The sequence below is a fragment of the Rhamphochromis sp. 'chilingali' genome (assembly GCF_963969265.1).
Source record: "Rhamphochromis sp. 'chilingali' genome assembly, chromosome: 22".
NCBI lineage: Eukaryota > Metazoa > Chordata > Actinopteri > Cichliformes > Cichlidae > Rhamphochromis > Rhamphochromis sp. 'chilingali'.
Window position 1 is genome coordinate 14229472 of NC_137950.1, and position 15218 is coordinate 14244689.

The 15218-nt window shown below is 39.3% G+C and overlaps 1 protein-coding gene across 3 annotated transcripts in view; it reads left to right on the forward strand.

Moving 5' to 3' along the window:
• Positions 1-7470: 7470 nt before the first annotated feature.
• Positions 7471-15218, forward strand: part of LOC308391257 (transient receptor potential cation channel subfamily M member 4-like) — a 55392-nt gene continuing 47644 nt past the window's right edge. For 2 of the 3 annotated variants that reach the window (XM_080873832.1, XM_080873830.1), the window contains exons 1-8: positions 7471-7684; positions 10319-10380; positions 10469-10646; positions 11128-11314; positions 12764-12933; positions 14492-14669; positions 14766-14830; positions 14933-15172. In XM_080873832.1, the coding sequence (XP_080729958.1) occupies positions 7589-7684; positions 10319-10380; positions 10469-10646; positions 11128-11314; positions 12764-12933; positions 14492-14669; positions 14766-14830; positions 14933-15172 (1176 nt within the window). In that variant the 5' untranslated portion in view covers positions 7471-7588. The remainder of the gene's footprint in view (positions 7685-10318; positions 10381-10468; positions 10647-11127; positions 11315-12763; positions 12934-14491; positions 14670-14765; positions 14831-14932; positions 15173-15218) is intronic. The other variant, XM_080873831.1, reaches the window with a different exon arrangement.

Here is a 15218-nt window from a genome sequence, read left to right on the forward strand (position 1 = left end):
GTATTTTCTCCGCAAGCGACCTTTCCTCGACCAATGAGATGAGCGGTAATCTGAATTGTCATACTCGAATTGTCATAAGTGTGCTGTCAGCTCATTGGTCACAAAGCAGGAGAGGGGCTGGGAATTATGTTTTCAAACAAAGTGTTAATTCCATAAACATTTATAGACTACTTTTGATTCTCACTGTATTACGGGACAAAGTGCGTCCCTTATTAGCTCAATACGGGATGTGTACTTTTGTTTCGAAATACGGGACGATTCCGTATTTTAAGGGACGGTTGGCAACCCTAAAAGGAAAGCATTTCTCTGTGCAATGTCAGCATGATAATACTTTTTGTGTCTGCATTATTGTTTTTTTTTTAAATAAAGCTTTCATACTTAATAAATGAATTCTTATTAGAAATACAAAAAATAACCTCTAGTTCAAGTATTTTTAAATATTTAGTTAGTAATATTAACTACCCTGGCTGCAGGCGTATCATTTGATGACAGTAGTTGCAGGACAGGGTTTGTTCTTTTGGACACAGCCGGGCTAGCTGTTTACCTCTGTTTCTAGCCTAGTACTAAACAAATGAGCTATTAGCTCCTAATATACATTTATGTTAATGTGAAGAAGAAGAAAACCTTATCAGGTTTTGCTTATCAGCACATGACACAACCCAAATTCCAATAAAGTGTGTAAAATGTAAATAAAACCAGTATGCAATGATTTGCTGACTAGTTATAGACCAATTTCCAATCTTCCCTTCCCACATTTTAAATGTGTTTTATTTTTAGCTTGATTAGTATTTAGAGAACACAAGTTAAAGCATGTTTAGCTGTCTGTCTGCTATAGCGGTGTCTAAATGTGTCATTGAAGGTATTCACTTTTACCACATCAGATAACGGTGACCAGCTAAGGCAGGGGTCAGCAACCTTTAACACCCAAAGAGCCACTTGGACGCGACTTCCACGCAAAAGTAAACACTGGGAGCTGCAAATACTTTTTGACATCTAAAATGAAGATAACACTGTATATGGTTTTTTTTTTACCTTTATGCTTTGTGTAAACAACTAAGGTGTGTTGCTTAAATCCATGAAGTGCTACAGAGAAAATTACTTTTTATTTATGTAATTAACACATTTTGAACTCTTAAAGAAATATAACAAAAGGAAAGACACCCAGCTGAACTAAAATGATCCATGTAGCAAAGAAAAACTGTTGTGAGGTGCCAGCCTTATATCGCCTTTGGGCTTTTGGAGCCTTGACCTGACTTTTAAAAAAATAATTGAAAAAAAAGCACTATGCTGCTGAAAAATAGATATTTGCAAAATTCTGCTTAAATATGTATTTTACCTGGTTAATGTGTGTGGCGGGGCGTGGTCTGCAGCGCCGCTGCAGGGGAGGCGGATGCACCTGAGCGGCACCCGCAATCACGCTTCGCCGCCTTAACGTCTGTGCTATCTGTTAGTGAGGGGATTTCCGGCTCTTTCGGCTCGGCTCACTAAAAAGAGCCGGCTCTTCAGGTTGTTTTGTTGCTTTAATTTATTATTAAAAATAATATAAAATTATGCACAAAAGGAATTACTAATGTTAAAAAAAGTGGTTTTATTTATATATGTTTTTATATATAAATGTGGTGGCCCCTAGAGACAAAGCACGTACAAATTCCAAAACAGAGCTACCTAGATCACTTAAATTACACAACTGAAAGCATATGTGTATGGTTTGTGTATTTATACACAAGCACTCACATATATTCAAATAATTAAAAAAAAAATTTCATTTACCTGTTACTACCACACACCAAATCAGGTCGTTGGTACTTGCTGGCTTGTGTAGCCTCTAGGTAACAAAAGCACAACACTGCGCCCAGCATCCTGGAGCACTTCTGTTGTGTTTTGTACGTGCTTCAGAGTTTTTACGTGTTTTGGAGTTTTTACGTGCTTACACTCAGTAGCACAGGAAGTTCCTGTGCTACTGAGTGTAAGAGAGTGTAAGAGAGGGTGAGAGAAAGAAAAAAAAAAAACACGTGACAGCTCGGGATAAGGAGCCGGCGTCGTTCACGTCAAAGAACCGGCTCTAAGAGCCATTTCGTTCGGGAACGACCCATCACTAACACATTACTATTGCTAACCTAACCCAAAAACAGTAGTCTAGTCTAAGGCTACGTCCACACGTACCTGGGTATTTTTGAAAACGCAGATTTTTTCTATGCGTTTGCACCTTTCGTCCACACGTAATCAGCGTTTTCGGTCACTAAAAACGGAGATTTCTAAAAACTCCGAGCAGGATGGATATTTTTGAAAACTCAGTTTTTGCATTTACGGACGAGAAAAACGCAGAAAACGCAGCGTCAAAGGTGTGCGCATTTTTTGACGTCACACTGTGCGCCACGTTATTGTTTCGGTGAAATGAATTTCTACAATACTATTACTGTTAATTGTACTCTCTGTAGTGTTTAAATGCTTACATATACACACACAGTTACTATCCCTCCACACATACGACTCGGTTCTGCTTCTATGCCCCAGCTTTGTTTAGGCTTCTAGACTTCTGATTGGCCAACATTTCTGCACGGTTAGGAATATATCGCCACCTGTTGCTTTGGCATGTTCCTAGCAGCGTTTTCCTTCATTTCTGCCTTTACATGTGGACAGGATTATTTTTCAAAACGACAATGGAAAATCTCCGTTTTCAAAAATACCCGTGTACGTGTGGACGTAGCCTAAGTATCACATTACAATTAAAAGAAACATAAAGAATACAAGGATTATAACTGAACAGAAGGCTAGGCTATCGATAATAATAATTTCTTATAGGTTACTCTACAATAGGCTGCAAAAAGCCTGAATGATTAAAAAACTGATAATGTCATTATAATTGTATATCTTTATATAGAGAAGTAACCTCTCAGGTTCACAATGACATTTTCTGTGAAAACATTTTATTAGCCCTATACCTGAATTTGCATAATTTCATGACTCATGTTAAAAGTAGGTCTGTTACAGGCCTACAGTATAAATTTGTAAAGTGACTTACATATAATTCGTGTATTTTTTAAAAACAACTGACTAAAACTATAGTTTTTACAATATTTGCATGTCAAATTAACAGAATTTTTTTTGTTATGAGTATTAAAGTATTTCACTGTTTTTGTTCCCACTATTTGTAGTTTTAACAAATAAATTTGATTATAATAACACATTGATGTTGTAAATATAACAAAGACATTCTGTTTAATAGTTTACAAAAATTCACTGTGATTGAAACATTTCTGTAGGGATTTTACATAGTTTTTATGTCAATTTCACTGCCATTTTTTACAGTGTAGGGCTAATCTGCAGGTATAGACAAGAAATAAAAAACAAGACATAGGGGATTTTTCCAAATATTTTCACAATATTATAGTGTGGTGTGACTAAAGCATGGCGGGATCACAGGTTGTTGCTTTGAGCCATTTTTATTACACGCGGCTGCAGCTCACAAGCTGCCAGCCAGACATACACCACACCACAACCACCCACCAAGTCCCTGTGTTTTAACAGGCGGGCGTGGTCTGCCCGCCACATATAGTTAAATTATGTTTTGTCATTGCAAAACCATAACATTTTTAATGCGCTGTGTTTGTGTTTTAATGCACTTGTTTGGATATAATGTGCCATAAATATTTTCTTAATGCCTGGTTTAAGTCACAGGTTTATTTACAGGTTTGCCACCATTTGGTGCTGTTACCCCATTGATTCAGCATTACTGTGCTTGTGTTTCCAGATGTCCTGCTGGTCACATGAATTTGGCTGGGAAATTCTTTGCTTGTATTACACTTTATCCTTTACCTCATTCTCATGTTTACCATTCACAAGCAGCTGGGGCCAAAATCGTCATTGTAGGAAATATGGTGAGAAAGTTACCATCAGTTGGCAATATACCAGGGGTACATGTTTAATGATATACTGTGAACAACATGACAACTTCCTCCTCTTGTTCAGGCGAAGGATGGAGTTGTCAATCAGGCTCTGCTTCACCCTTACAAGCCAAACCTGAATCACTTTTTTGCAAATCTTTGGACAGATCCAGTAGCGGTTTTTGATACGGGCGACACGGGCGGTTGCCCGGGGCGGCATCGTGGTGGGGGGGGCGGCATCACGGGCATCGGCAAAAAATAAAAATAAAAAAATTCCTCGTACTCATGCTGCCCCGATGTCATGCTAGCGCATACTGGGGATGACATAGGCACCGATCTTTCTATCGCCCATTTGCTGGGAGTAAGGGTGCCCTCCGTTTGCGAGGAGGCCTATTGCTTGCGGCACAGGGAGGAGATTTACAGTTTGATGATTTAAAGTCTCACACACAACCCATTGAAAGGGGAGGGGGCCCTGCTGCTTCCAAATAGAGCACATTTCACTTATAATGTTGTCAATCCAAGCTCATTATGTATTCCTGATTTGAATCCTGGGTTGTGCGAGGTGCCAGAGGGAGTGTTCGCCCAGGGCACCAAAGAGGCTAGGACCGCCACTGGACAGATCCCTGCGCAAGAGATGGATGTTACAAATGTTTATGCAAATGGCATAAAAATGTTGTTGTTACATTTTCAAATCAGATCTTCACAGCAATAAAAAACTGAATGTAGCTTTCTTATCTTTCTCCTTTAATGTCTGTTTTGTGACACTGAACAAGGAGCTGCGTATAAATCAGGATAGTAACTGTCTGGTAGTGATTTTTGCTGGTCCTAAACCTCCTGGTCAGCAACATTCTGCTCATCAATCTACAGTGTTGGGGGGTAACGGAATACATGTACCAGCGTTACATATTTAAAATACAAAATATGAGTAGATGTAGTCCCTTACAGTCACTGTTTAAAAAGGTGATAATCAGAATACAGTTACTTTGTTGGAATAAAGGGATTACACGGCGGTCTTTCCCTGTTTCATATGTTAGACTATGCCCTATTTTTGGAAATTCCACACCGGTGGAAACCCAAACAAAACACGCATTAAGAGACTCTAATGTCTGTGTCTCAATCTTGTGGCCCATATCACCCCTCCTTGCATCCGTGACGTGAAGAAATATTTTAAACAATTATTATTCAAAAACGTATTTAATATGAAGGCATATTCAATAGGCAATAGGCAGAGTGTTACAGGCGTAGCCCTAAAGAAAGTAGCCTCATGGGCAGTGTAGTCCGAGCTGCAGGGAGAATGTGTGGGACTGCTCCTCCCGTTATGTGTGTGTGAGCATGGGGGAGGGAGAAAAAAGGAGAGTCGAAAAGTACAAATTGTCACCGAGCAGAAACGGGAGCTGAAAGCATGTAAATATAATAATAACCACCGCAGCCAGAGGTCCCTTTACTACGGTTTGGAGCCGTGGATCTGGTTTATATACGCGTGGAATAGTTTTCTACACGAGATCGCTGCAAAAAGTGCAGCCTTACCTAATGTCCACCTACTGTTACTCATTTTATATTAAGATTTAAAAATCTAGTTGGTATTGGCATGGTGAGTAACCTTCAGTTATAGTAAAATAAATCACACAGCAATAGTACATTCATGTAGTTGTAAAAAAGCATGATAATGTATTAAGTAATCCAAAGTATTCAGAATACGTTACTCTCATTGAGTAACATAACAGAATACGCTACAAAATACATTTTGAGGCATGTATTCTGTAATCTGTAGTGGAATACATTTTAAAAGTAACCTTTCCAACACTGTTAACCTACTCATTGCCATGTTTAGGCGTGTTTAGGCATGTAGCTAAAGAACCAGTCTATCAGTATTCACATACTGATTATTTTCACTTGACTAAGCTTGAGTCAAGTCAAGTCAAGTAGCTTTATTATCATTTCAACCAGTGGTACAGTACACAGAGAAACTTGACAAAATTCTTCCAAGACCATGTTGCTACATATATAGTTTATAACAAACAAACAAAACAGGACTACATAAAGTGTAAGTGTGCAAGAATTTCAAAAAAAGCAACAACAAAAAAAACAGTGCAACGCCAGACAGAATGGAACGATACAGACACAAGAAAGTCCAGACAAAATAGTGCAACAGAAAAGTACAACAATAACAGTGGGTTGTGCAAAAAATAACTTGGTGTATGAAGGTGTGCATGTGTGTGTGTATGAGACTGTGCACATAAGTGCTTGAGGTAGTGACGTGTGTGAGCGAATCATTGTATGTGTCAGTCCAGTCACAGTGTTCAGGAGTCTGAAGGTTTGGGGGAAGCGACTGTTTCACAGTTTGGCAGTCAATTTATCCATCGGAATATGAATGTAAATTAATGGGTGAATGTGACATGTGCTATAAAGCGCTTTGGGTGCTATGGGACAGCAGAAAACTGTTATGTAAGAAATCAGTTCTTTTACCATTTACAACCTGATTGTTAAGTACCACTCCCATCCTTCTTTCTCTGCTCCTTTCATTATCTTCTCAAGCATGAAGTCTTTATCAAAAGGATCATCCTCCCACATGTCTCAGTATTGGATCAGGAATATAAGGCAGGATGGAGTGTGTCGTCACAGAAAACCCAAACTGCAATTAGAAAAAAAAAGGAGTGGTAGTAGGAATATGGACGGGGTGTGTTTGGAGCAACAAGCAAACATAAGAATAAAAACGTCACAAAAGGTTACTTTAAGTCCAACATTAGGCAATGAAACTGCGTGTGTGTGTGTGTGTGTGTTTGAGTTGATTTAGTCATAGTGTTAAAGACACTGTTTACTATCTGCCGTATTCCTGAATTCCCAACATAGTTTCCAGCTACTGACAACTAAATATATCGACATTGTTGATGAAAGCAGTTGTATGAAATGTTTAGCCACATCAGTCCAACCTTTATTTTATGTGTCAATATTTAAATGTGATATACAATAAATATGTAAGCGAATCAAGTGTGTGTTTTTAATGTATAGTCTATAAGGAAAATAAATAATGGAATCCTGCAGGTTTAAAACCTGATACATGTTCTACTTTCATAATGAACCTTTGAAATCGTTTAACCAGGGCCATGAAGCAGCTGCAAATTTTCTTTTAAAAGTTACGATTAAGCAAATGGAACCCATGCACACATTGCACTAAATTTCAGCTGAATAAAAATTCTTATTCTAATAATATTTCTTTGACTGAAATTTGCGTTTCAAACAAATATATTTGCCTGCATTAATATTTAACACCACAGAGACTCATACCTAACAGGCTGAGTTGCAAATGTGTGGTATTTTTAGCTTAGCTCAAAGCTGCTGAGATGTCTGTCTGCTGCAGTGGTGTCTAAATGTGTCATTAAAGGTATTCAGTTTTTCCACATCAGATGGGAGTGACCAGGTAAGAGGATGGGGAAGTATTGCAATGAACGCTAGACCAGCTCAGACTCCGTGTCTGAGTGCTTTCGACTGGAATTTCTTGTTTTCAAAGTTTGGAGGAACTGTCTTCCTCTGTGAAACCACACCTTTACATGTGTGCTGGCTGCACCTATTTTGTGTGCATGCAGAGTGACAACAGTGGCAGGGAATGGAGTTCAGCAGTAGGAGACAAGGTGGAAACTCGTCAGAAATCAACAGTTTTAGTCCTTCCGCACACATTTCTTACTGAGAACGACTGAAAGAGAAACATGAATGACACGGGAGCAAAAGAAGAAGGAGTAAGAATAGAGGAAGGAGATAGAGGCGACAACACAGACAATATCTGCCAAACAGAGAAGAGCCAGGTAGGTCCGCTTTCACTAAAACCCTTCAACTGCTGTTGTGATGTCATGGCATGTTTGCAAAAACAAAACAAAGCAAAAGAGAAAGCAACTAACCAAAAGAAAAAAAAACTGAATGTTTAAAAAAGTTATACTTGGAATTTCCACTAAATGTTCAAAGTAATGGCGATGGTGAGCCACCCACAAACGTCTCAGAAACTTGTCTAACTGGTGGACCTTAAAGGAAGCTTTACTAAGTATAAACCGGTTCATTGAAAGGTTTCTATAGCAATTCAATAATGTTTACTCAAAAGAAAAATGGAAAGCACAATATAAGAGCCCAACTTATGTCTACTAGTATACCTATAGCATCATAACTACATGCATGCAATTAAGCATGTAATCTTGTTTACTGATAACATTAAAGATGGCTGCATTCCACTCATTCATTTAGCTGCGGAGGTATTTTGCAGGCCTGTGGGGATCACATTAGTAATAGGCAAAGGAAAGGTTTGTGAAACACTGAAACTTTTAAAGCATAAGGTTTCAAAACAATCTCATACTCATCTCTGCACGCACACCTGCTAATCTCACAGGTTGCACTATTCTCCACATGGCCACTTGTCACAGAAGCATGTATAGCAACAATTTTGATCGACATATGTTTTAGAGAAATAATTGTACAAATAAAGGGAGAAAAATGCAGAAATTGTTACAGACAGCAATTATATTTATTGTTATAACTACCCAGATTTAAGGCTGTTTTTTTCTTAACAAACAAACAAACCACATCCCCATTCAAAGTTTGGAAGTGAATTTAACTTTTGTTGAATTATAAGCTTCCTGAGAGTTAACATCGACAGCGTTATGATTGATGTGATGTGATGATTCAGCACATAGCGCATGAATCATCACATCTCACAACATAAAAGACATGCATCGGAGGTGTTTGGAGGTGGGGGGCGGTATGTTTGTGTTAGTGTACATGCATATGTGTGCATTCGTGTGCGTCCCTTGAGAGAAGGTATCCCTTCACCCGGTAAAGTGAAAGTCAGCATTCCTTCAGTCGATACAGGTGGCCTTGAAGAATAAGGGTAAAGAGTCCAAAAACACACAGTCCTGTTATCAAGGAGAATTTTGTTATTTCCATTAACCTCGGCCTTGGGGCCTTCCAGCTGGCACCAGTGGGGGTAACCGCATGAAATGAAGATGGTGGATGTTTGAATTAGTACGAACAACTGCATCCAATTTTACAGTTGTCTAATGTCCGTCACTTGTCACCAGGTCTCTCAATTTCCCGTTGAAGAGCCGTGAGCTTCTCTAAGACCACCGTCTGAGTATTCAAGGCCCTCCCCGTCGCTTCGATTATAGCGGCCAGCCTTGTGGGGATTTGAACAGCCGTAACTGCTTTCTTTAATCTTCGATAAGCCAGGGCCGAGCCAGCTCCAATGAGCAAGAACCCTGTTATCATATTTCTGAATAGGTAGATGTGTTCGATGTCCTTGATTGACAGTCCCGTCAGGCACACGACGCGCCAGTTCCGCCAGACATCGATTGTGTAACCGGCAGGGAACGTCCCTCCAGGACAGTCGGCCTCTCTTGAACCCAGGCTTCTCGATGAGAAGTGCAACTCAGTCTGCAGATGTCTTGGTTAAATCCAGTTCTGCCTCAGTTTCTAAAAACAGCCAGACTCGCATCTTGATATCCTTACGAACCTTTCGTTGACCCTGACAAGCTTCTGCAGTATAAATCGAGTTCTTCATTTGAAATGCCACCAAACTTTTCAAGACTTTGGTGCGTCACAAAGCACAGGTTCTCGATGAGAAGCCTGGGTTCTCCTCAATTGCATTAAAGGACCAGTTGATCAAATCCATAATTCTTCTTTAGGTTTAAGAGAACACTGAGACTGAGAGACTCTTTGAGGGTTTGAGATAGAAGAGACTAGACAAGACATGAGAAGCCAAGCAGGAAAGATAAAGGAGAGGGAGAAAGTGTTTAATTTCTAAGTCCCTAAGTGTAATGAAAATGAAGCTTTTTTTTTTTCTCCCAAAAAGATGGGAGTAAGAGCTGACAATTTCTGCTGGTTTTCTCCTTAAGCTTCATAATCAACAAAAATAATAATGAGAAACCAGGTATTGTTTTGTTATATACAAGTGGCTCTTGTGCCCCTTGTTATAAATAGAAGCTGTAGTATTAAAAACAATAATTTAATAATAACAAGATTCAGCTCAAATGACACTGGTTCATACAAATGGAAATCCTGGCACCTTGGATTACTTGCTTACATTCCTGGAAGCAGCAGGTAAGCAACCTGTCAACACTTGGCTGAAATACAACCAGAACCTCAAACATGATGTAAATGTTTTGAACTGCAGTGTTTCGAAAAACCTGAGCTTCAAACACTCAACACACTGTAAAAATGTCAGTACTGAGGTCACATACCAAGCTTTCATTCCACTTGCATAATAGCAGATTATAAATGAATACCAATGAGTACCTAGGCCAATTTAAAAGTTTAATTAAAAAAATAAAATGTTTGACTTGTGGGTTGTATTATTCTACTACAGGATATGTCCATACACAGGCTCACTGTTAAACCAGGCTCAGAAATCCGTATAAGTCAATCACTATTTAACAACTTTTTAAAAATCCTTTCAGAGTTGGATCCCCAAAATCATCAAGAAACGAGTGTGCAGCACCTTTGTAGAAGATTCCTTCAGGTACTGTGACCTCTGCCTTTTGATAGTGACATGTTTGTAATTTGAGTTGACTCTCATAGTGATGTTTGTATCCCTCCACCTCTCTCAGTAGTAGTGAATTTTGTCAGTGTGGGGCTGCGAGAGATGACCATGCCTCTGTGGCTGTTGGAGATTATTTCAGCACAGCAATTTTGAAGCACTGGGAAAGTGCGGAGCACTCCTCTGAACAACCAACTGATGCCTTTGGAGAGGTGCAGTTTGCAGGAGCCAGCAAGAGGCACAGCCATGTGGGTGCTTTCATTTTGTCCCATAATGCTTTATCTCTACAGCCTTAGAGTTTTGGAAAATGTGAAAATGTTTTTAAAGGAAAATTCATGTAAAGGTGTAAAGGTGGGTTAAATAAAGATCCAGATAAACCTGGAGCTCTGGTAGTCAGTACTTTGAGTTTTCCTGACCTTCAACCTGCTACTAAACAAACAAAGTCAGTACCAGAGTAAAGAACAAGCCACTCCTTAACATATTGAGGAAAGTTCCTGTAAAACCTTTAACACTGACTCTCCCATAGTTTTCCTGACAGTAAAAATTGGTCTGGGCTCTAATGGGTTAAGGGTCATTTTCATTTTCAAAGTTTTAATCACAATTTAACGGTTGAAACAACCAAAGCAACATTTTAGCTTTGATACTAGATCACAATTCATTACTTTCCAAGCCTCTTTGTGTTGTTGACATGTAATTGTTTCTTTTAATCCATCAAATGTCTAATCTTAGTTCCTGCGCCTGTCATGGAGCACTGAGCCTTCGGTGGTGTACAACATACTGACAGCCCAGTCAATATGGGGTCTTCCTAGACCAAACCTGGTTGTTTCTGTTGTGGGTGGAGAGAGCAGGACACAGGTGAAGACCTGGGTACGGGAGGTTCTCAGACAGGGACTGGTGAAAGCGTCACAAAGCACAGGTAAAAACTTTATGCATCTGTCACTCTGTCAGTGCCTCATCTATAATGATTACAGTGTGCTTGGAATTTCTGTGAGATGTTTGCTGAAATATTTGATTGTTGGTTAGCAGATGCTATCGTCATTTCCAGATGGTTCCCTTTACCATATAAAAAATGTATAAAAGAATGCCTTGCCTTAACTTTGTTTAGTTTCTAGATTTATAAAGCTGTAAAAGGAAAAAAAGCAGATTCTGTTCACCTGGACATACGTTTTTCATCTATGAAAATATAGTTGAAACATTTCCTTACCTGGATAACTGAGCATGCATCGAGATATGTAAGTCATCTTAATGCAATCACATATCAATGATGGCCAAACCCCATCTTGCAGTCATCTTTGTAGAAGATATTATACATCCTGTAGCACACCTGGGATGTCAGGTATCGCTGTTAAGGACTCTGGAGATGCTGTGATCGTAAATAAAGCAGTTTCCCACTCAAGACACCAGGATGGAAGTAGTATTGTTTACTCAATGGATTATACTATAAGCTCTAAAAAAAAGCATACTGTCTGGTCCTAATGTTTGTACTGAAATGGCAATTTTCTCTTTGACTACTGTACCAAGTGCAGGTAGCACATGGTGATACTGATCTCCTGTCACTTGCTCTTCTTTCAAAACAAGTACAAGAAGCAATGAAAAAATTGTTCACACAAATATGCAAGTTGCTACATGGCTCACACTAAGTAAACATGATTATTGGATAACATCCAGGACAGGGCGTAGCAGTGAGAAAGCAAACATGTTGCTTTTGTACTTACACTCGCCATTAAAACACGCTGCATATAAAAACATTTTTTATGCATCTTTTTGGTTTTTCTAGTATTTCTAGTGCTCTTAATTCTTTGACAGATAAACACACAGACCGAAACTCAGACTCCAGCCAAACTTAACACAGTGACTGGGGAGACATTGGGAACATGGCCACAAGAGTGACATGACATGTGGAGACAAGTTAAACTAAAGGCAAAGGAAGGCAAAGGACCAAAACCTAAGAATTAAATTAAAAAATTAAATGGACAATACGTAAACACTGGGTCACCAGACTCATGACCCTGACAGTGTTTTAGTGAAAATGATAAAAAATAATATGATACAGTTTCACAGCTTAATACATTATTTTTTGTTTGATTTTTAAGCCTATTCAAAGAAATGTAACAGATAGTAATAAATAAATAATAAATAATAGGTATGAAGTTGTGCAAAATGTAAATAACCCCAGTTATGGACAACATATTAGCTAATGGTATCACATATAGAGATATGAGATTTGCAAATTATTGTTAATTATTATTCAGGTGTTAGTTTACACAGCTTTTTAACATTTCGGAATTATTTAGTGGCATGGCACAGTAAGCTACTTAGTATACAGGTTGAACCAGGAAATTTACCATCTACCTGTTTCCCCCAGGTGCATGGATCTTAACTACAGGTCTGCGTGAAGGTGTTGGCAGGTGTGTCGGACAGGCAGTGAGAGATCATGCAGCTGCAGCATCTTCAGTCTCCCTCAACAAGGTGGTAGCGTTGGGCATTGCTCCGTGGGGCCTTGTGAAAAAACGAGAGCAGCTGGTCAACCCTCAGGTAGTACAGACATTTACACGTTTAAACATGTGTTCACCTTTATTTTGCAAAAAGCTCACTTAAAGATTTGATTTACATTTCTCATTTTAATAGATTTTTTAATTGCTTGTAATTAGTATAAATATACGTCCCAAATTTAAGATAAGTAAGACATTGTCTTGATGCATGCTCAGTTATCCAGGCAAGTAAATCCCAAAAAGTTGATTCTGTTCATCTGGAAGTAAGGCTTTCAGTGGGAGAAACATTACGTCACTCATCCAACTGTCTTCTTCAGTCTTGAATGACTGCAGGTTTTCCCAACCTTATAAACAGTACACGTGCATAATGACTGAAACTAGCACCACTGAAGAGCAATAGTCTACAAGGTCAGTTCCTTGAATACAACCATTGATCAATGCCCATAACTACAATTCCAGTACACTATATTACTCTGTTTGTGTTGGGGGACCCGATCGTTGAGGTGGACCAATTTTTGGCAGTGTGTTTCGTGTATAAAAGCCATGGAGATGCAGTGTTTAGAGAAAATGCATTTCAATTGTCACACTAAGGGTTTTCACTTAGACAGCAGTTGTCATTCTTCTCTGTTGGACCAGCTGGAACTTTCTTTAGGTGCCTTTCCAGCTTTGACAAATGTCCAGCTGGGATAAACACATTTACTCAGGGCCTTCTTGATATGATTTTCTTGTGATTCCCTGTCAGCCTACCCAAAACTAGGAAGGGACCTAAAGAAAGCTCCAGCCAATCCAGGTGAGAAGAAGGACAACTGCCGCCTAAGCAAAACCCCTTAGTGATTCTGTATGTGTCAGGAGTATCGGAAGAGTTGAAACGCATTTTCTCCCAACACTGTGTCTCTGCAGCTTTAATACCCCAAAAAATGATGCGCCAAAAACTGATCCACCCCAAGAGTTGGGTCCTAACACAGAGTAATAAAGTGGATGCTGTTAAGTGTCAGCAGGATTGCCATGATTTATACATCAGGGAAACCAAACAGGCTCTGGTTAAAGTGAATGGCACAACACAGAAGAGCTACCTCGCCAGGCCAAGACTCTGCAGTGTATTTAAACCTACAGGCCAATGCTGTGATTACAGCCATTCCCCAACTCTCTCTAGATGGTACTCATGGCCATTGAATAATGGTCATTGATCAGTGCTAATGACAATATGCATATTAATGATCAAGAAACTGACCCAATGTTTATTCAGTTGTGTTGGTATCAGCCATTATGCAAATGTACTGTTTATGATGTTGGGAAAACCTGCAGTCAGCTGAGACTGAAGAAGTCAGCTGGATTTACAACGAAGTGTTTCTCCCGCTGAAAATGCTACGTCCAGATGAACAGAATCAACATTTTGGGTTAGTAAGATTATGTGAATTTTATCATTGAGTGCTCAAAGTAAGGCAAATCTATACTATACTGGTAATCTTGGGACCAAGCTGTATTTGTATCTCCTATTAAAACACACAAAAAAGATCCAAAGGTTTCAGGCTTCCATTACACTGTAGACAATTATCTTAATCAAAGAAACACTGTAATAACAGTTTTTTCTTCTTTTGTAGGGAAGCTTTCCTGCAAAGTACTATGTCCACAACATTTCTCGGGACTCCTGCTACCTGGACAACAACTACCAGGCCTTCCTGCTGGTGGATGATGGTAGTGTGGGCCGCAGAGGAGGAGAAACAGATTTCAGAGCCAGATTGGAGGAATACATTTCCCAGCAGCGCACAGGCATATGGGGTGAGAGATGGTACCATACTATGAGTACAATATTTTATTAAGATTTATAAGACTTTTATTGAGCTGAAGTTAAGTGAAATTTGTATCTCTTTAAAGGAAGTGGCAGCATTGACATCCCTGTCCTTTGTATGCTGATATCAGGGGAAGCAGACACGCTGAAGGTACAGTCTCTGCTTTATGTTTTGATTATCACAAAAATCTTGTGAATTAGCATTTAAATTGTGGAAATGTTTCTTTTTGATTGTTTTTGTAATGTCTGTCAGAGAATGGATCTCTCTCTGAAAAACTTTATCCCCTGGCTGGTTGTGGCTGGCTCAGGAGGCTTGGCTGATTTCCTGAGTGATGTCTTGGAGAACCTGTCTTCAGCTCCAGCTGTGCCGTCCTCTGGTGAAGGCAACAATGAGGCTCTTAAAGCTCCCAAGGTGGATCTCAAAGACAGAGTGGCAGAACGGTTTAAGAAGCATTTTCCTTCAGAAACAGAGACTGACAAACTAGTTGAACAGGTGAGTGCTGACAACAGAAACATTGCATTGGCTCTTCGTCTGCAGA